Source organism: Periophthalmus magnuspinnatus, chromosome 14 (genome assembly GCF_009829125.3).
Source record: "Periophthalmus magnuspinnatus isolate fPerMag1 chromosome 14, fPerMag1.2.pri, whole genome shotgun sequence".
In the NCBI taxonomy this organism is placed as follows: Eukaryota; Metazoa; Chordata; class Actinopteri; order Gobiiformes; family Gobiidae; genus Periophthalmus; species Periophthalmus magnuspinnatus.
Genome location: NC_047139.1, coordinates 4,640,842 through 4,663,448, shown reverse-complemented (window position 1 = coordinate 4,663,448; position 22,607 = coordinate 4,640,842). Strand labels below are relative to the sequence as shown.

The window sequence follows — 22,607 nt, the reverse complement described above, 5'->3', positions numbered from 1 at the left end:
CTGCAGGTGGATGTCAGTGAACACATGTTAAAAAGTACACAAATAAAATAAATAATTCACTTCTGTGTTTAGAAAGAGAGGTGTTTGTGTGTCAATGCTAACGCTAAAGCTAATTTTGAGGCATAATAATAAGCTGGCTATCAAAATAACTCCACAAACTGAAGTATTCTAAGTGTAAAAATAAATGGGTAGATTTTATTTGTATTGAATTTGAATAAGTTGTTTATGTTTATTTTTCCGATTTTAGTAAAAGTGACTATTAGCTTTCAGACACACTGAGCTAGCTAGCATGCTACCGTGCCCAGAGTCTACAGAAAATGGTCGCTCTCAAAGGGCCAAATGTAATGTAAAATAAATGTAACTTCTTTTTAACTTGTTCATTAACTGTTTCTGTGTTTATTACTAATTCAATTTACAAATATTATATATGCATTTCCACAGATGTAAAAAATAAAATAAAATATGGCTGTATAACTGCACATCTCCTGATAACTGACATTTCAAGACAGTCAAACATTTTAATTTATGTTGTTGTGGGCCACATAAAATGACATGGCGGGCTACATTTGGCCCTTGGGCCTTGAGTTTGACACGTGCTATAGAATGTGATTTTCAACTTTAAATCAGTAGTATTTTTATATTCCCATGTGATGTGTAATCCCTCAGTATTTAAGTCACAATTTCCTCTGCAAACTTAAAAAGTGTTTTACGATGTACAAAAACATTTCACACCTGTAGAGCCGTGGTCCAGATCGACAAAAGACTCGCTCTGTGCATCGTTTAAACAATTAAAATAAGCTCTGACAGATGCTAAACTTCTCAAATCTCACTGATCCTTCGATATTTGACCCAAAGTTACGCTGGCAAGACAGGAAAAGTACAAGTAAGTAACGTAAATTGTGTATTTGTGAGCAAAAATGGCAGTTTATTCTCAAATTTGTGTCTAACTCACTCCCTGCACAGGCCCAAGAGCAGATTTAAACCAGAAAAACTGTTCAAAATGTGCAATATTATTAAAGAAAAATCAAGAGATGCAATAAATTAACAGCAGAATGAAACACTTTAGTTTAGTGTGCATCTGTAATGAGTCGTAGAAGTGATTAACTCAACGTTTTACAGCTTAAATCAGATCAAAAACCCAAAATAATAAGTTAACTAATACACTTTAACAGCACTACAAGTCTTGTTTAAAATGGGAACTTTATTTAAAAACTTAATTTGCACCAAAAAGACTCACAAACGCAAGTCTTATCAGTAAAATCTCAGTTTGTTTTGCGAATGTGCTCAGGCGTGCGTCTATGGAAACACCTGACTCGCGGCTCATTAATGAACGCACATCTCGTCTGCTTCACGCTCCGCTCGTTTACTTTTAAGCAAGTACAAACACGACCAAACCGCAGCAGCTCGCGGGCCGCAGGTGAGCCATTACTCGTCTATGAGTAAAGTTTGACGAGGAGGGACGGCGGCGGCGGCGTCTGGAGGTTCTTGTCTGATGAATCATGGGGTAAACGTAAGTGCGGCGCAGTGGTTTGGTGATGATACCCTGCGCGAGTGACACAGAAAACATGAGTGTAAACAGGCATTAAGTGCGCAGAGGGACTATAGGGGCGGACTGCACTATGGAGGCCTCAGTGTCGTGATATCAGGGGAGTTTTTTACAGATATTCGCTTTTTTTTTCCTGATAAAACAATAGAAAAGCAAATAAGCCAAAGAGGTTGCCATGTGTTACAGTGGTCCCTCGTTTATCGCAAGGGTTACGTTCTAAAAAAAAACCCACAACAGGCGAAATCTGTGAAGTATTCTATATGTTTTTGTCTGTAAAACCCCTCACCACACACTTTATACACTTTTCTCACACAGGCGTTAACATTTTCTCACATTTCTCTCTCGTTTAAACTCTCTCAAAGTTCAAACCTTCGTAGGCGTCTTTGTCGGGGCAGAACGTTTCGTCGACATTGTGGGTTTTGTCGGGGAGAAAACAAATTGCAAACGTACAGCACTTCAGAGTCACACTGCGATCCAACGTTTATGTAAATTTGTCTGAGAGAGTAAGAGAGACGAGACAAGAGAGACGAGAGACTTCGAAAGGTGAACTGTACGGAACTTGGGTCTCTCTCTCATCTTTCTCTCGTCTCTCTCGTCTTTCTCTCGTCTTTCTTTCGTCTCTCTCTCGTCTTTCTCTCATTTCTCTCTTGTCTCATCTCTCGTCTCTCTCTTGTCTCATCTTTCTCTCGTCTCTCTCTTGTCTCGTCTTTCTCTCGTCTTTCTCTCGTCTTTCTCTCGTCTTTCTCTCGTCTTTCTCTCGTCTTTCTCTCGTCTTTCTCTCGTCTTTCTCTCGTCTTTCTCTCGTCTTTCTCTCACTCGTCTCTCATCTCTCTCTCTCGTCTCTATCATTTCGTCGACATTGTGGGTTTTGTCGGGGAGAAAACAAATTGCAAACGTACAGCACTTCAGAGTCACACTTCTGTGCCAAATTTACATAAATGTTGGATCGCAGATTTATTTTGACCTCAAGATCTGCGTATGCAATATATCAGCACTGAGGCGAGTCACATTTTTTCTCAAATTCATGTAAGAAATCAGGAACACGCACTTAAAGTTTGGTTCTTTCATTCTTAAAATCTGGTGTAAAGGCGGTAAAATATCAGATATGTTAAATAAGATGATTAAGAAATGGTTTTAAAAGGTTTGGTCCATAATAGAACTTAAGAAATGTAATTGTTTTGGTTCAAAACATGGACCAAACTGACTGAAATAATGGGAAATGTGCAATAAATGTAATGCGCAATGAGGGGAATGTGCAATAAGTGTAGTGTGCGATTTAAATTTTGACCCTTTTGTGACCGTAGCTCTTGGGAAAATGGATGGAAATGACCCTTTGGCGATAATCCGATGTGTTTACTTCATGTTAAATCATGTCTTTTCATTAACATCCACTGTCCCAACCAAATAAATACATAAAATTGACTTAAAACTACCGATATAATCCACTGTTTGTGAATGTCGTGCTGAATATCGGCCTCCTAAACTTATTTCTTCGCACTGTGACAGACAACAAACCGTCTGGGATAATAAAACGCACTTGTTTCCAGATGGTTCTCCAGGTGACTTTTCCGCAGTTGATAATTTCACATCTGTTGCATAATTTATATCGGCGGGCGCGCTCGTATCACATGTCCTTTTAATGGAAACTTGAACGATTTTTATTACCCGAAACAACCAGAGATCCACCGTTAAACCGACAAAGACGCCTACGAAGGTTTGAACTTTGAGAGTTTAAACGAGAGAGAAATGTGAGAAAATGTGAACGCCTGTGTGAGAAAAGTGTATAAAGTGTGTGGTGAGGGGTTTTACAGACGAAAAACAGAATAATCGTAAAAAATAAAGCTGATACTGGGATTTCAACTATTGCGGGTTATTTTTACAACGTGACCCCCGTGATAAACGAGGGACCACTGTACATGTTAAATCTGCTAAATTAACTGAGCTAATTGTTTTTAAAGCCCCACCATGTAACTCTTTAACCAAAAATAGACACACACAAAAAAAGTTCTTCATTTCAGATGCTTTTATTGTACAAAAAAGTACAAAAAAACATGTGTCCATACTGTGAGTGGCCTCGCATCTCCACAAACCTGACTATTACTTGGCCTGTCTCCATGGAAACGTGGTTCCTTTGGCTTTAATAAAACTTATTTCTATGGAGAATGTTAACGCCTGTGTGAGAAAAGTGTATAAAGTGTGTGGTGAGGGGTTTTACAGACAAAAACATACAGAATAATTGTAAAAAATGATAAACGAGGGACCACTGCAAACCGTTAAAATGAACTAGCTCTGGTTTTTAAGTTTTTAAAGAACGTAAAAGTCAAATACATCGCCGTTAACGTCCGTTCGAACAGTAGCCGTTAAAAAAACACACATCGATTTGTCAAAAACGTTTCCCTGTGGCGACTCTGCGGCCGAAACTAAAGCTGCAAGATCAGCGAGTTTGTCACTGGAGAGGAAACGATAAGTGCGTTCCTTCACTCCCACCTTCTCCGCGGCGTCGCAGAGCTCGTTTAAAACATGATACTCGTCTCCGTTTCTTTGGAAAAAAAAAAAAAAAGATGCACCAGATTTCGGCAACTTCTCCTCCCACACGCACACACACACACACAAACGCACAAATGATTAGACACATGGAGTAAAAATGAGGACTCTCGTGTGACGTTCAAGTCCCACTGCTTCCTGCGCTCATCCTCCTCCTCGTCCTCTTCTTCTTCTTCTTCCACCTCTCTGACTGTCTCTCTTCACTTATTTCTTTCTGTTCTCCCCGTGTTTCTGTCTCACACTCTTGTTTCTTTATCTCCTTGTTGCACCGTCTCTCTCACCTTCTCTCCCTTTCTCGCTTTATATGTTTCTCTCCCTCTCTGACTGTCTCTTTTCACTTATTTCTTTCTGTTCTCCCCGTTTTTCTGTCTCTCACACTCTTGTTTCTTTATCTCCTTGTTGCACCGTCTCTCTCACCTTCCCTCCTCTCTATTTTCTCTCTCTCATTTTATGTCTCAGTTTCTCTCCCTCTCCTCCCTTTCTCTGTGACTGTCTCTCTTCACTTATTTCTTTCTGTTCTCCCCGTGTTTCCGTCTCTCACACTCTTGTTTCTTTATCTCTTCGTTGCATCGTCTCTCTCACCTTCTCTCCCTTTCTCGCTTTATATGTTTCTCTCCCTCTCCTCCCTTTCTCTTTCTCTCTGACTGTCTCTTTTCACTTATTTCTTTCTGTTCTCCCCGTTTTTCTGTCTCTCACATCCTTGTTTATTTCCTTGTTGAACCGTCTCTCTCACCTTCCCTCCTCTCTGTTTTCTCTATGTGAAGAAGTATTTGAGTTATGAATGCTGCTGTTGTGTCCTTGGGCAAGATGCTTATCTGTGGAAGCTGGATTTGCACCGCCAACCCGACCACTCAACTAATGACGTTTATGTCCCTGAACCTTCGGCTCCGTGGGTCAAACGCTCTACCAACTGAGCCACTGGGACGTCATCATCGCGTCGCACCTCAGCTTTACGTCACATTATCGTCACCGTTTCTGAGACGTTTTAAAGTTTGAACCACCTGAACATAAAAACTCTCGGGACGTTCAAATTCCCTCCATAATCTCGTCCGTTTCTGCTGTGAAGTCAGATCATAAGTGCGAGTTGAAACGGTCCAAAGAGCCTCATGAGCGTCCCCCCTTCACTCTTTCAAACTGAAAGTCATCGTCTTGTTAATAATGTGGATACTGATCGGGCCCGTGTCACATGCTCCGTCTGCTCAAAAGGTACATTATGAGTCCATTTACATAACGCTCCTTTGACCTGCACTTACGTAACAAACCTCCGTGTGACCAGGAACGAAGCAGAACAGAAGCTTCAAAGTTCAGAAAGTCGCCATAAACTTTTATCTATAACAGTTTAGTTGAGCTGATTCATAGTTTACGAAAACGTTTATGAGCTATACTTTTAGTTTTGCATCAGGGGAATATTACACTGGATTTATAGTAATGGAATACTTTTAAAAAAACTGTGTACATTCTTCGCATTTAGGGCATTTATCAAATTGAAGTATCTGAGCAGAACTGAAGAAGTATCTGAAGAAGTATCTGAGCAGAACTGAAGAAGTATCTGAAGAAGTAACTGAGCAGAACTGAAGAAGTATCTGAAGAAGTAACTGAGCAGAACTGAAGAAGTATCTGAAGAAGTAACTGAGCAGAACTGAAGAAGTATCTGAAGAAGTAACTGAGCAGAACTGAAGAAGTATCTGAAGAAGTATCTGAGCAGAACTGAAGAAGTATCTGAAGAAGTATCTGAAGAAGTATCTGAAGAAGTATCTGAGCAGAACTGAAGAAGTATCTGAAGAAGTAACTGAGCAGAACTGAAGAAGTATCTGAAGAAGTATCTGAGCAGAACTGAAGAAGTATCTGAAGTAGTATCTGAGCAGAACTGAAGAAGTATCTGAAGAAGTATCTGAGCAGAACTGAAGAAGTATCTGAAGAAGTATCTGAGCAGAACTGAAGAAGTATCTGAAGAAGTAACTGAGCAGAACTGAAGAAGTATCTGAAGAAGTATCTGAGCAGAACTGAAGAAGTATCTGAGCAGAACTGAAGAAGTATCTGAAGAAGTATCTGAGCAGAACTGAAGAAGTATCTGAAGAAGTAACTGAGCAGAACTGAAGAAGTATCTGAAGAAGTAACTGAGCAGAACTGAAGAAGTATCTGAAGAAGTATCTGAGCAGAACTGAAGAAGTATCTGAAGAAGTATCTGAAGAAGTATCTGAAGAAGTATCTGAGCAGAACTGAAGAAGTATCTGAAGAAGTAACTGAGCAGAACTGAAGAAGTATCTGAAGAAGTAACTGAGCAGAACTGAAGAAGTATCTGAAGAAGTAACTGAGCAGAACTGAAGAAGTATCTGAAGAAGTAACTGAGCAGAACTGAAGAAGTATCTGAGATTCTTCGCATTTAGGGCATTTATCAAATCGAAATCACAGTTTAAATGGCGAAATTCGTCTTTTAACAATAAATACGACATGAACGATTATATTTTGGAGTTCAGTGTTTACTGTGTGCACATTTTCTTAGGACATTTGAAGTATTTTTGTTAGAATACTGCAAGATTTGAGCTGGGAAAGGTCGAACACGTGACTTTTATGGCTGATTATAGACCAATAATAGTTATATGCAGCAGCTCAGGCCTTTTAATGAGACCGTTTGTTTAAAATCTACCTCTAAGACTATTTTATTTTTAAGAATTTATTTTTAAACTTATATATTATTATTCAGTGTTTTATGTTGCACTTTATCACCGAAGAAAGCTCCTAGTTTGTGAGTTGTGTTCACTGTCAATGGCAATAAAAGTCTTTTTGAAAAATGCTGGGGTACATTTTCTTTGCACTACTGGGAATTTTTTGGTTATTTTTTGGCTTTATGATCCGATTTAAGCCGTAAAAGTTTGAATTAATAACGTCTACGCCTCATTACAGATGCAAACTAACGACTAAAGTGTCTCATTCTGCTGTTTGTTTATCGCAGCTCATGATTTTTTTAACAATATTGTAGATTTATAATAGTTTTTGTGGTTTAAATCTGCTCTTGGGTTACCGCGTTAGTGGCATAAATGAGGTTCAATATTATCGTTTATCGTCATTTTCTTCAGCAATATATCGAACTTCAAAATGCGTTCTCGTGCAATTAACGAAAACGCAAAAGGTTCAGTTTTTGAAGTGCCACAATTTCGCTAAACAAACAACAAAATGTCCCGTTTTATTCTGCAGAGCCTGTTCTGAAATGTGACTCTTGGATTAGTTTTTCAGTTCATGTTTCAGGCGTTTTGTCATTTCTCCTGGATACGTTTAAAATGTGAACTTTGGACAAAACCCTACGGTTAAAACATAAACGAACGCAAATCGAGCCGTGATCACAGCGCTCGTCGGAAAAATCGTAATTCGAGATTTTTTTCCCCCCAAAATCGTTAAACTCTGACGCTAAGATTTAGAGTCTGAAAGTTTTTATTTTTCCCAAACATTTTTGTCGACGGAAACGTATCCAACAGCGAAAAGTGTTTATGATTTCAGAATAAGCAAATGTTTAGGAGGTCTACGGTTTACGTCCAATCTCGAAACGCCAAGCTAACACGTAATCAGTGTCACAATTATCATGGACAAAATAATTGCGATTAACGATTATATCACGAAAATCATTAAAGTTGATGACAATTTAAAATGTTCTGGATATGAATCATTATAATTTGAATCTTGTTCTAGTTTTGTACTTCGTTATCAGTGAAAACAGTGCGATTTAGCGGAGAATATTCTGGAGGAGCAGGGCCGTCAGTTGAAATTTGGGGGGCCCGGGTCAAGACATCTCACATGGGCCCCCCTGTAATACAAATTAATAGGAAGCGAGTCTAATTCTGGGCCCCCTAAACCCCAGGACAACAGATCCCTTTATATGTTTTTTTCTGCACATTCTGGTGATATAACGGCGATTATCTTTGCTGCCGATTATCACGATTATATAAAATCTCCCACGAATAATTATTATCGAACCTTTTTATAACGATAAACGATATTATTGTTTATTGTTCCATCACTAGAAGGCAAACGTAACTCACTGAATCTCAAAAGTAACGCTACCAGTGAGCATAGCGGTTAACGTAATCGATCTCTTTGGCGACAAACAGATAATGCAAGTCAAGTTACTGTACAGATCTGTGGAAAGGCAAGCCAGCTGACAGTATAAATCCATGTTTTTTTCAGCTGTAATTGATCGTAAAAGTCAAAGTTAAATCTGTCAACTGGACAAAAAGTTGAAGGAGCGAAGACGTTTGAAGTTTTGTTGCTCATCCAAGCCTCCGCACCTTCAGTTGTGAGTGACGAAAAATTAGCACCGATGCTAATAATGCTAATTATTGTATCTTTTTGAACGCTCATCAATTTAACTTTGGCTTTTACGATCAATTACAGGCGAAAAACATGGATTTATACTGTCGGCGGACTCGTCTTTCCACGACTGAGGGATTACACAAAGACGCCTGTAACTGAATAAATGCAAGATACATTTAATGCCATACTGTGGAACATTCCAGGTGACCCAATAACATCTCCATGGACAAGTTACAGTCTATATTTTACTAACGTTTGCCAAATGTTGCTGCTTTTTAGACGTTTGCTTTGTTCTTGGAATCCGGGAGGAGGACGAATCCATTTTGTTCTCCAAGACCAAATTATAAAAAGGTAAAAACATCAGCCTGTCACAATAAAACATGATATTCCTGAAGGAAATATACACGAGAAATGATAATATCGAAGCAAAAACCTTAAAAGTAGAATTAAAACGAGTCTAAACGCAACATACGGTTAAAAACATGAGGACGAACTGTCGGCAAAACTGCAGTTCATTGGCTCAAGCATCACTTCTTCCACTGCTGCATCGCTCCGTTATGAATGCTCTCCACTGTACTGGACCAGACCTGGACACTGGGGCTGTGTGCGGCTGCAGAGGAAGAGGAGGAGGAGGAGGAAGAGGAGGAACAGAGATGGACTCGAGTGAAAGAGAAGAGTGTCCAGTGTTTTAAAGGCAAACGTCTGTGTGAGTCATGACTGTGCAGAGCCTGGGTGGGTCTTTTCCTCATATGAAATACTGTGGATGCTTTTGTAGTTTGCCAAACACATGTAAACAGCTTCTTTTATGCGATTAACGACATTATATAATTATTTCCGTGGTCACATCTGGGAATCGCTGGTTTAAAAAGTCGCTTACACAACGACAAAGCTGCGTAATTGCGTTTAATTCAAATGGCGTACGACAAAACGCATTTATTAATTATTGTGGAAGTATGTTAAAGCCCCAAATCCTCTTTGAGCTAACAAATCGACTGGGTGTGGTACAGCTATGTCAATAAAAATAATAAAAATAATAACAGAATACCTGGTACGCTACATGCTAATTAGCTAAAGTCCAGTTTATGTTGGTGTAGTCGTTCAGTCAGAGGCGTGTTCCATCGTTAAGTAGATTGTTTTAATGCTCTTCGATGGCAAAGAAAAGTGAATTGGTCTAAATTATGGTGCAAGTTGGAACCAGGATGTTCCACAGTACGGCATTTGACTTGTGCATTTCTTTGTTCTTTATTTGTCAGGGACCGTGCACAAATTAATTCATCTTAAAAGAAAAGATGATTTGTACCAGATTTAGCTACACGGACAAGCAACGGACGGATCGGAAGTTACAGGTCGGATCTGTCAAGTTCCAGGTCAAATTTGTGAAGTTCCAGGCCAAATTTGTGAAGTTTCAGGTCAAATTTGTGAAAACGCAGCTGTAGCTTTTACTCTTAACGCTGAACAGTGGGTTTAATAATGTAGTTTACTTCAGATCAAATTGTTCTTTCATGGATTTTCAGAAGTTGAAGACGAGAAATCGACTGATATGTTTTTTGTGTTTTTTTCATTTCCATGTTGATAAAGATTGTTTAGAACCCAGAGAGTTCAATAACCGATATTTTTGGGCTGATATGCGATGCCGATCTGGGTTAGTCGCGGATGTTTTTAGTCAAATTTTTCATTCTTTTTTTTACATCGTACGAACGCGCATTGTGTTCTGCGTCCTGATTGGCTACGGGACTGTAGAAGTGCTGTACGTTTGCAATTTGTTTTCTCCTCGACAAAACCCACAATGTCGATGAAACGTTCTGCACCGACAAAGACGCCTGGCCGAGGAAAATTCTAACCATCGCACAAAAAGTTGGACTTCTGGACTTGCTGAAGGACGGTAGAAGTTACGCGGCTGTAGGCGACATTACGGAATAAATGAATCTTCGGTACGTTACATAAAGAAGGAGGAAAATAACGTGGTTTCGCTCTATAAAACTGTACTTATTTTTTTATATTTACAAAGGTTTGAACTTTGAGAGAGTTTAAACAAGAGAGAAATGTGAGAAAATGTGTATATAAAGTGTGTGGTGAGGGGTTTTACAGCCAAAAACATAGAGAATAATTGTAAAAATAACTGCGATAAACCAGGAACCACTGTCTAAATGAGCAGCTCCCCCTTCGTATTAAAGTGTTAGTGTATTTTTTAGCCAGATTGTCCAATTTAAAACGTCTCTTACTGGAGATTTAAACCCAATAAACTAAAAAGAACCCATCTCCGGTAAAGCTCGTTCGCCGCAGGTAGTGGAACTCGCTGGTATACATTTCTGTGGGACAACTCCGCCGTCAATCTCCAGGTGAAACTCCACTTTAAAAAAATGTGTCGCTCTGGACGGGCCACATATTTAAGAAGTTAGTCACGCGCTCAACAATGCGGCGTTAAGACGAGATGACAGACGACGGGAGGAGCACACGCCCTTCGAGTGTGGCCGATCATCTGCAGGCGTGTGAAGACAGCAGCCGAGGAATTTAAAAGTTAAGAGTCGGAGCTTTGGGCTTCACCTTTGGACACTTTTTTGCTGATTTAGTGTGGTCCATGTGTGACAAAACATTAGAGGAATGTTTAAGTTCTCAAACTGACATGTTGCGCTAGTAGCGACAAAGACTGGGTCAAGTTTTGTTGCGCATTTATATCATGAAATTTTGATTTAATAATGACGCCGTCTGTACAGTCACGTGTTTGTATAGTCCAAATAATGATTACAATTCACAAAATACAACTTTGACGACTTTAAAGTTCAAAAAACGCCCCATATTACGCTCTTTTCTGGTCTATAATATACAGTTTTATCACCAAAAACAGACCTGGAGTTGTGTTTTGCTTCATTCACACACGTTTAACACACAGATCCTGCAGATTTAGGCTTCTCTCAAGCAGAAAACAGTTATGATGTCATGTCAGGTGATACAGGAAGTTTTTCTACTCCTTAGACCTTCACTAGACTCATTTGGACGCAGGGAGGGCATCTGACACAAACAGGAAGGGCATCTGACACACGGGTATTTCAGAACGTGTTTGTGGACGTCTAAACTACAGGGTTCGCAGATTTTTACACCAGTTTGGAGAAGAGATCCTGGACAATATGTATATAGACTTTGCTAGATTTGTACAGTTAGAAGCTTTAACCTCTGCAGACACTCTGTTCCACCTTGTGATGTCATCATGTGATAATCCAGGAAGTGCTCCACTGTGTTTTTAAGATGCACACACCTTCATTTATAGAATCATTTCAGCTCTGGAATTGTACAAACTCTACTGAACTAAAGGTAAAACGCAGCTGTTAACTTGAAAACTACCACTTCGTGACATCACAAGGTGGAAACGGAGCATTCTGAGCGTTTGGAGATGTAGACAGACTAATAATAAAGGATGTTTTTGATGAGGTAACAACGTTTTAACATGGCGAAAAGCTCACGAGAGTCAATTTTGTGTGATATAGGACCTTTAAATCGTAATAAGTTTTGTTCAATACGTTGTTGTTTTTTGGCGAAGTGTCCATCTATTGCTTGTTTCCGTGGAGAGGTTATCACTTTGTTGCCTGCAATGTTCCAAAGCGTGGCATTAATGTTATCGATCTCTCTGGAAAAAAAGCAGGTAATGCAAGTCAAGTTACTGTTCAGCTCTGTGGAAAGGCAAGTCCTCTGACAGTATAAATCCCTGCTGTAACTGACAGTATAAATCCACGTTTTTCTACACCTGTGACTGAATAAATCCATGACAGATTTAATGCCGTACTGTGAAACATCCCAGAGAAACCAATAACATCTCCATGAACAAGTTACGCAAGTTACACAGTCCATATTTCACCAGCATGTGCCTCCAGAGCCAAGTGTCACCTGCTTTTTAGACGTATGCTTTGTTCTTAATAACAGGAGGAACCCATTTTGTTCCAAGGCCAAATTATAAAAAGGTAAACACATCGGTCTGCCACGATAAAACATTTTGAAGTTTGATATATCGCTAAAGACGATAAACGACCACATTTAAACTAATTTACGCCACTGATACAAAGCCCTAAAGTAGAATTAACTCCAAAAAAACGAATCTAAATGTGTCCAATGGTTAAAAACATGAGCTGAAACTCTTAGTAGTGAGTTTGTCTCTTGAATTAGTTGTTTATTCAACCATCTGAAGCTCAAATCTTATGGTAGATCAGAAAAATAACTAAAAAAAACGTTCACAAAGTTGATATTGAGCCTTAAAAATGATTGTTGTATTGTCATTTCTAGGCTTAGTATGAGACAGATCCATAAAACTTTCAAAAAAAACCTCATGGTGCCATCTAATACAACATTTTCAACCATTATATGATCAGAAATGATGTGCCAGAGTGTCGCTTTATGTACAATCAACATATCTGACAGGCAAATCCACATTGTTATGGTGTTTTCTGCTTCCTTTAAACCTCCAAACCAACCCTGGAGACTCAAATACTCAAACGTTTTGCAGACACACAGAACAAGTCAGGACAAATCCAACTCCACTTTCACTTTGTTAGATTAAAAACACATCTCCAGCCCCACTCCAGGGCAACAGCGCGTAAAAAACCCAGCGCCTCCCTCGTGCCTCTTCCACCACACTCACCTTGTAGACTTTACCAAACGCGCCGTCCCCCAGTTCCCCCACGATTTCCCACTGGTCGTTGGGGTTTATGTCTCTGTGCACGTGCTCGTACTGCTTCACCTTCTTCTTCATGGTTGTAGGGAGTCGAAATATGTTGTGGAACCTCGAAAGTGCCATTTTGTATCCAATTACGCACGAGTTTCAACGGGATAAACGTCTTTTACGCACGCCGAGACGCGCCTTTTCCACAATCTTTATCTCTTTTCTGCTGCGTCTTCGGGGAAATATAAAAAAAAAAACGTGAGTGAAACTACGAGAAAAGAGTCGATTCCGCGCCGTCCATGTCACCTGTAGGACTCCGTGGTTGTCATAGTTCCACTGAGCAGCTGTAGCGCGCTGACCACCTGCCGTTTTCGAGCTCCAGTCACTTCTGTTGATGCCCGGGCAACTCTGAACGTCGTGCGTAAAAAGCAACTCTCCACGTCGTGCGTAAAAAGCCCCACCTTGTTTTTCCTCGCTCGTTCCTTCGTTCATTCGTTCTCTCAGTGGCGTCATGGAAATGTAGTTCTTCGAGATGAACGAGGCTATGGCGCGCAGAGGTGTAAAAACTCCACATCCGGGTTTGTAGAGGAGGGGCGCGGTCTTTTTGGCTGAGGATTCCCAATTAGAGAAGTGTGGCGTAAATGAAAACTGTCACTTTTTATTGTTTTTTGCGCAGAAAAGGTGTTTGGAGTGTCTATGTGTGCCATGTTTTTGCGTAAAACATAAGCTACATTAAACGTGCATGTATAACTCTGCCACCTGTTTGTCTCCATGGAGTTGTTGTTGTTACTCTTGCTTGGAATATCCCACAGAATGGCATTAAATTTGCCCACGCATTTAGTCAATAATGTCTGTTTTTGCTCAGAAATACTTCAAGAAACGTGCGCGTTGTCACTTGGAACAGTAAGACTTGACCTGTGACTTTTGTCTAATCATGTCACCAGCTTGTTTAATGCCATAATGAGGAACTTTACAGGCAAAGTAATACAATTTCTTTGGAAACAATCGGGTGGCAGACACTCCAACACAGAGAAAATGTGCGTAATGCGCGTTTAATAGTGGTAAACTGACGACTAACTGGATTAAAGATCACTAAAATTTATATTATTTATGTTGAAATTCAAATAAATGAACCTCATGTTTCTTAGGCTAAGTTGACAGAAAAATACAGACTTTCTATGTGATGTTACAGCGCCTCTCAGTGGAGTATTATGGTTACTTCTACTTCATGCAACAGTAAAACCAGAAAGAATTTACAGTTGGCTATTGTTTTTGAAGATCTAAACTATTAAAACTAAAGATTAAAGTGATTTACTGCACAATATTTGGATAGATTGTTGTAAAAAGTTCAACAGAGGTGGTTTTCATTGTTATAAAGTGTTATGCCGCCCCCTTGTGGCCAACAGTGACTAGTGAAGACACCAATTCTACTTAATCCAAAGGTTCTGGTCCAAACTTTTTTGCAAAAAGGGACAGATTTGTTGAGGTGGAAATGTGTTTGGACCTGATCGTTCTTTGAAACATTAATATTAAAAGCAAATTAATGTTTAACCTTTTATAGCAAATGGATTTCACCTTTAAAAAACAAAATGATACACAGATTATAAACATGAAAACGTGAACATTTAGGTTAAACTGTGGCTTTGATAATCACAATAAAATAAATTCACTGAGATATTAGAATTTATTCACCTCAGAAGGCGACAAATAAAACAAATAATAATAAACAACTGACTGTAGTGAATAAACCAGGTCTGGATTAAAGACTTTTTTTGGTTTTGAGGCGCAAAACGTCACACAAAACATGACACAGGAGAGAATTAGTTTTGTCCTCGCACGTTTCTTGTTAAAGTTCATAACCGAAAATGTCTCACACAAATATGAACCAAACAAACTCAGCATTTTCTTAGCAAAGGTTTGAACTTTTTTAACTCTGTGTTTATCCAGTTAGCTATAAAAGTCAGCGAGAGCACAACTGCCATCTTCTGGTGAAATATAATATTACTTGTGCATGTGGTCAACAGTGCTGACGGGCCACACTTTTTCTTTTTTTTTTTTTTTTCCAGAGGCAGCGGGCCCGTGAAAACTTGCACATGGGCCGTAATTAGCCCCTGGGCCAGACTTTGCTAACGCCTGTACTAATAAAATGTGATAGTCCACGTTTAAATCCACTGAAATCATGATTAAACATTGAAATCATGAAGCAGGATGAAAAAGCTGAAACAAGGACTCAAACAGTTCTCAGAGGATCAAAACAAGACTAAACTAAAAAGCTACGTAATGTTGCTTTTTCAGAGGTAAAACAGAAATGAGCTAAACGCAGACAGTTCCAGAAGGGCCAGTACAGTTTTGTTTTTTGTTTTTTTCCAAAGATACTGTATCGTTTATGCGCAGATACTTTTAATGAGTCAGTTTAGTGTCAGTGTTGCATTGTGGGTAAGTGAGAAAAGAGTTAATCTGTCGTCCAGGACACAGTGACCTCCCTCCTCCTCCACCCTCCTCCACCCTCCTCCGCCTCTGTACAGTCTGTGATCAGCAAAACAATGAACTGCTGCATTGACACAAACACTGGGGAGAGTGGAGGCCGAGGTGGAGGTGGAGGTGGAGGCGGATGCGGAGGCAGGAGGTGGAGGCAGGAGGTGGAGGTGGAGGCAGAGGTGGAGGTGGAGGCAGGAGGTGGAGGCGGAGGCAGGAGGTGGAGGCAGGAGGCGGAGGTGGAGGTGGAGGCGGAGGTGGAGGCAGAGGCAGGAGGTGGAGGCGGAGGTGGAGGTGGAGGCAGGAGGTGGAGGCGGAGGTGGAGGCGGAGGCAGGAGGTGGAGGCGGAGGTGATTTTTCTAATCACTGTACACAAACGGTGTAATATTTTATTATTTTATGTATATATATATATATATATATATATATATAATATATTTATCGCAGCTTGATGTTTGTTTTTAGTGATGGACACGATGAACAGCAATGGGCCCAATGTGGAGCTTTGAGGAACACCAAGTCTGTTTGGTGATGTTGGATATTTCACATTATACACACACACACACACACACCCACACCCCCACGCACACACACACACACCCCCTCACACTCACCCCCACACGCACGCACTCACACTCACACACACTGCTTTCTCAAAGCCAGATACGACTGTAGCCAATTTAAATTCATTTTTGATAGATTGAATTTTTGCCATTTTCCATGCTCTGGACACGGTTTTAATAACATGTTTTTTATTATTTAATAATAATAATAATAATAATAATAATAATAATAATAAGCTGACAAGTCGACTACCAAAATAATCATTAGTTGCAGCCCTAATGTGTAATGCCAAACTGTGGAACATTACAGGCAACGCAATAACATCTCCATGGACAAGGGACACGCAGATGGCAGAAACCTCAAGCATAAAATGTTACTTAATGCACCTTTAAACTTAACAACCTGCAAGTGTTTCTGTCTGTTTCAGTTTCAGGATGAAGCAATAACACAAGTCTGAACCAGTCCATGAAATCCACTGAGGTTTGAGTTTCGTTTGTGATGAAAGAACGAGACACGAGTGCTTTGCTTGTGCGATTTTAATGTGCAGCTTTACACCAGTTCATTTTATGTGTGTTTTCAGTCAGAACAAACGACAAACGCCGCTCCACAGACGCCGCTCCACAGACGCCGCTCCACAGACGCCGCTCCACAGACGACGCTTCACGAGGCGGGGATCAGTAGTACCCAGGTCTCTCCAGAGCCGCGCAGTCGTAAATGGTGAACACCAAGTCCTGCAAAAGTGAAGTGATTTACTGTAAAGATGCACTGTGTAACCTTTCTGCTGGAGAGTCTGCTTGTCGTCATGGAAACGTTAGCCTAGCTTTGCCTGGAACGAGAGTATCATAGCAACCAAAGAGCCAATCTAGAGCGAAGTTGTTGAAGGTAACGCCCCTTGCCGCTCGCACCACTGGATTAGCAAGGACTAGCAAGGTCTTAGCAACGCTGTCAATCAAACCTGTTGCTAACGCTAGCGGGAGTGACCTAAGGGAAAAAGAAGGCGCTGATTCGTCCGTTATTAATGTTCATTTCTTGATTTACAGACACAATAGTGAAAAAATAAAAAAAACAGGATCATGTAGAGCGGGTTAATACGAACATTTTAAGACCAAAATGATTACGTGGCACAGGAGCAGCAGAGGCTAACACGAAGCTAAAAGTTGTAGCATAAGCTTATAATCTTAGAGTAATGCAAAAGTGGAACTGTTGTCATAGAAACTAACTATTCAAATGACAAATGTTCTTTTAATTGAGTGAAAAGTCCTCAAAACTGTAAGAACACGTTACAGTTTTCCAATGTAAAGTGAATTGGAGCCAGATTGAATGGAGCTTGAAGTGCGCTCATGCTCACTTCCTGTTTGGAACGCGGCGGCTAGCGTGTTAGCTATGTCCATTTATATAAACAGTCTATGATCTACACACAAAAAAAAAAAAACTTGCAAAACATGTATTTTTTTCTGTGATCAGGATAATCTCTCCACAGATCTGACTTGTAACTTGCCCTGATAGAGCTTGGTAGTTAATTCCAGACTGTTTAACATTCTGAGGAACGCAATGACATCTCCATGGAGACAAGCAGATGACAGACCCATCACGAAATGTTACATAGTGCACCTTTAGGGGGAGAAAAGCAAACCACTAATATACATGTAGAATAAATAACTTTAACGTTTCAGATGCTAAACGTCACACACATTTTTTATATGGTCGAATTATTGTTATGGCTAAATTACGTAAAAAATAAATAAATAAATGAATAAAACTGACTCAAAAACACACCTCTGCTCAATACTAAGTTCTAAAACTAGAGAAAAACACTTCTGTAAATCAGAAGAAGCGAAAAACGACATGGAACTACCAATATTTATATAATTGGCAGGTCCAGGCAGTAGTAACTTTAAGTAAAGGAGTCCCCCAGGGCTCAATTTTGGGCCCCATACTGTTTACTATTTTTATTTATTATTTTATTTACTACTTCTACTGGTCACAATTTAAAAGAAAGCCACACACATTTATATGCAGATGATGCTGTTTTGTGCGCGAGTGCTCCCTCTGCTGGTCAGGGGAGCATATGTTTAAAAAAAAAAAAAAAAGTCGACTACCAAAATAATCGTTCGTTGCAGCCCTAATGTGTAATACCATACTGTGGGACATTACAGGCAACGCAATAACATCTCTATGGGGACAAGGGACAAGCAGGTGGAAGACTCTCAAGCAGAAAATGTTACTTAATGCACCTTTAAACTCAACAACCTGAACCAGTCAATGAAATCCAGCGTTTTTTGTTTTTTTTCCACGACCACACCACTCCTCCATCAGTCCCCCTCTTTCTCTCACTCTTTCTCACCCCGTGGCACTTCTCCGACATGATGATGAAGAGCTGTCTCAGGGTGTATCCCAACCTCCGGACGTCCCGAGTGTAGGCGCAGCGTCTGTCCCTGACCCCCTCCAGCAGCGAGATGTACGTCCTCATTTTGTACATCACACACGCGTTCTGACAAAACAGGGTTAGCTTTGTTTATTCCACACTAAATCCACTTTTTTTTTGGTATAAACACAGTAAATTTGCAGCTCTTTGGTTAAAAATGTGAACAACTGAGCGGGTGCTGCCTCCGGTGGACCACGTGAGCAAGTACAACGTGACATCACACAAGACTGGCCTGTTTCTGATGACAGACAGCTGGCTGCATGGGACGAGTTTCAAATGTGGATACCTTTTAGACCACATGTGTCAAACTCAAGGCCCGTGGGCCAAATGCGGCCCGCCACGTCATTTTATTTGGTCCGCGACAAAGGAAATTAAAAGGTTTGACTATCTTAAAATGTCAGTTTATCATTAGATACACAGTTAACCAGCCATTTTTTCACGTCTTTGCAAATCCATATGTAATATTTGTAACTTGAATAAGCGATAAATATAGAAACGGTTAATTAACTAGATTTAAAGTATTTATTGTACATTAAATTTGGTTACATTTAGTGACATTTATCTTACAGTTAGTTACATCTGGCCCTTTGAGAACAACCGTTTTGTTGACGTGGCCCTTTGTGAAAATGAGTTTGACGTCCCTGTTTTAGACCAATCACGCTGTTTCTCACATGTCCAGACCCCGCCCCCTTTGAAATGTGGCTGTGAGAGAAGTTTAGATATTAAGTCCCACTTAACGTAGCTAAAAAGCCTCAAAGTCACTGACACTTTTAAATCTTCAGTCGCTCCTATAAGTCTTAAGTTATACTCACTAAATTTTAGCCGTAGATAAACTGAACCTTCCGAGATTTTTGGCGATATTTACGGTTAGAATTGTTCACTTACACTTGAACTTATCACGACTTAAACTAGAGGAAGTGTCCACCATTTTCGTTTTCTCCCTGAACAGCCCGATCCAACACACTTTACATCACATTTAAAAGCATTTCCGGTCTTATGTCTCTTATTTGATCCTTGATATCACGTTTTAAGTCGTTTATCGTCTAAGGTTTATTCACAAACACCTTTTCTTTAAGATCGTCCCACAGGAAGAAATCAGGACTAGTCAGGTCTGTGGAGATACTGCCCCCTGTCTTTGAAAAACACTTATTATTCCTTTAATGGCGTTTACGCTCGGGGCATCTCTGGTATTGGGTCGAATTTGACCCATGTGACTCAAAGTCCCACTGTACAATGAGGGTTCGTTCCTCGGTGCTGGATTTGCTCAGATTAATGTGGGAAGAGTCGATCTAAACGCTCTGAAAAAATGAAAGAAAAATATTTAGAAACAAAAGAGTTATGCATTTTTTTCAACTGTCAGTGACTTTTTGTATTAAAGGTGCAATATTGAAGCTCTAAAACATTACGATCACGCAGCACAGGAGCAGCTGACGCCAAAACGAAGCAAGAATCAAATTAGAGTAATGCAAAAGTGGCACTGCTGTCATAGAAACTAACTATTCAAATTACAAATGTTCTTATAATTGAGAAAAAAAGTCCTCAAAACAGTAAGAAAACACGATGTAAACACATGGATAGTCTGTATTTATAGGAGGATGAGCCAGGCCCGTGTTTTACCGTTTGCTTGAATACAGTTGGAGCAGTTCGTCCCGTGCAGTTTGTGTGGTTAAAGCATCATTCAGTGTCTTTTCTACGGCCAGTTTAAAGTGGTTAAACGCTCCACAGCCTGCGTGTCTTTGGTTTGTGGAAGAAAGTGTAATTGTAGTCATCCAAACTGAGACACTGCACTCGTTTATTCCATCATAAACTATAGTGTGTAAGAGTTTTCTTCTTCACTTTCATTGATAAATCTGATACTCACGTGGACGTCGAGGCGGAGGTCAGGCATGTGAGCCATACACTGACTCTGTGGGGGAAAAAACAGCGTGATGTGAGGCAAAACAAACAAACAAACAAATAGACAAACAGACAAACAAACAAACAAACAGACAAACAAACAAACAGACGGTGCCTCTGACGTTTGTACAAAATGTTAAATTAGGATTCCAGCTCAAAGGCAGAATCATTACACAGTCCGTTATGAATGTACAATTGTTCCAAAAAGTTTGAACATGTAAACATTGATTTGTACAATGACAAATAAAAACGAAAAAAAATTGGTTTACGCTTACAAATATCATTTTACACTTACAAATTTCGTTTTGCACTTACAGCTTCGTAATTTTACACGTACAAATCTGAAAATTACGCTCTCACGAGTTTTGAGACATTTGTTGCGCCGAGTTTGTCTTAAAAAGAGTCGTGAGCGCAGCGGCTGAAGACAGCAGGGGGCGGGGCTAGAGGGGGCAGGGTTGCTGTGGCGACGGCTAAACTGGTTGATTTACAGTAAAGGAGCGGCTAACCCGAGTTCAGACAGTACGTCACATTTATGTGATATTATAATCTACATTATTCACCTTTTAAAAAGTTGTATAACACGGTAAACTGCGTAGATAAAGTCAGTGTGGCAAAAAAGTGTTAGCATTAGCTTAGCGCCATCGTACAAATCAGTGTTTACACGTTCAAACCTTTTGGAAGAATTGTACCTTCATCGTCCATCACTGCAAAGACGTAATTAAAATGTGTTCATATTTGTATTGCTTTGAGTAGTTTGAATAGAATTTATTATTATTATTATATATTTTTATTATTTTATTATTTTATTTATTTATTTATTTATTTATTTATTTATTTATTTATTTATTTATTTATTTATTTATTATTTATTTCACTCTTACAATTGTCCAGTTGACAGATTTTAACTTTGTCTTTTGCTATTATTTATTTTTATTTTTTTCCAGTTTCATTTTTGCCTGTTTCAGTTTTACTAGTTTCAGGGTAACTTATAATTTGTTTTATTTTTTTATTCCAATCAAAAACAATTTAAAACTGATCATGAAAAGACCATTTACGACCTTCTAGACACACTGAGTACTTCCATTGTGCACTATGTAACTTTTTATGTTCATGCAGATGTTATAGCCTGGAATGTCCCACAGTAGGGCATTAAACTTATTTATCTCCATGGAGACACACGGGAAGCGCCACCAAGCCAAGTTAAAGGTCAGATCTGTGGTTCGGCGAGGCGAGGCGAGCCAGGTCACAGTACGAATCCATGTCTTTCAAGGTGTTTTTGAGTTATAAAAACACCTGTAATTAATGTTCTACTGCGGAACATTGCCATAACGGGCCAAAATGACACAAATATTCTGACTTCAAACTATTTTTTCGCAGTGCACTCACAGTCTCGTAGTGGTTCTTGAAATACGCAGCCCATTGCGTTGCCTCTCGTGCCATACTCAGGACTTTGGAGTAACAGGTCGGAGGGATGAACGAAGGAGAGGCGTCCGTCAGAGGAGCCGCGACCAGGACGAAAAGAAGAAGACCGCGAAACGACGCCATGATATTAAACGTGAAAACGCGTCGAGTCTTGTCCAGTATCTAGTCCGTGATCCGAGCCACGTCTGCAGTCAACTGAGGCGTTAACTTCTTTGTTTTTCTCTAACTTGATGAGTGAACCAAAATCGCGCCTCGCCACAGGGCAGAGGGAAAATGGAGTTGTTTTGATTGTGGTAGTAATTATACATGTGTGATATATTATCTAAGGAAGTGACAATCTGTGGAGCGGCGTCAGCTTCAACAGAGCAGAACAGAGAACTTCAGGTCCTGACGTCTGCAGAAAAGGCCTCACTTATGACAGACTTATGAGGACGTGAGAAAGAACGCTCTAATGTCCTCACTTATGACACACTTATGAGGACATGAGAAAGAACGTTCTAATGACAGACTTATGAGGACGTAAGAATAAACATTTTAATGACAGACTTAAGAGGACATGAGAGTAAACGCTCTAATGTCCTCACTTATGACAGACTTATGAGGACCTGAGAAAGAACGTTCTAATGTCCTCACTTATGACAGACTTATGAGGACCTGAGAGAGAATGTTCTAATGTCCTCACTTATGACAGACTTATGAGGACGTAAGAATGAACGTTCTAATGTCCACACTTATGACAGACTTATGAGGACATGAGAAAGAACGTTCTAATGACAGACTTA

General features: G+C 39.8%; 2 protein-coding genes across 2 annotated transcripts in view; both read right to left on the bottom strand.

The window, feature by feature from the left end:
• stk10 (serine/threonine kinase 10) overlaps positions 1 to 13,513 on the bottom strand; it is a 103,490-nt gene extending 89,977 nt beyond the window's left edge. The window contains exon 1 of the mRNA XM_033978186.2: positions 13,023 to 13,513. Within this exon, the coding sequence (XP_033834077.1) occupies positions 13,023 to 13,178 (156 nt within the window). The 5' untranslated portion in view covers positions 13,179 to 13,513. The remainder of the gene's footprint in view (positions 1 to 13,022) is intronic.
• Positions 13,514 to 16,616: 3,103 nt separating this feature from the next.
• On the bottom strand, positions 16,617 to 22,107 carry zmp:0000001268 (CYTL1 domain-containing protein). Its single transcript, XM_055226394.1, has 4 exons — positions 21,790 to 22,107; positions 20,369 to 20,413; positions 18,427 to 18,573; positions 16,617 to 16,813 (listed from the first exon to the last, which is right to left on the bottom strand). Exons 1-4 carry the CDS (start codon positions 21,946 to 21,948, stop codon positions 16,757 to 16,759), a joined length of 408 nt encoding a protein of 135 aa, XP_055082369.1. The 5' UTR covers positions 21,949 to 22,107; the 3' UTR covers positions 16,617 to 16,756.
• Between the last annotated feature and the right edge of the window lie 500 nt (positions 22,108 to 22,607).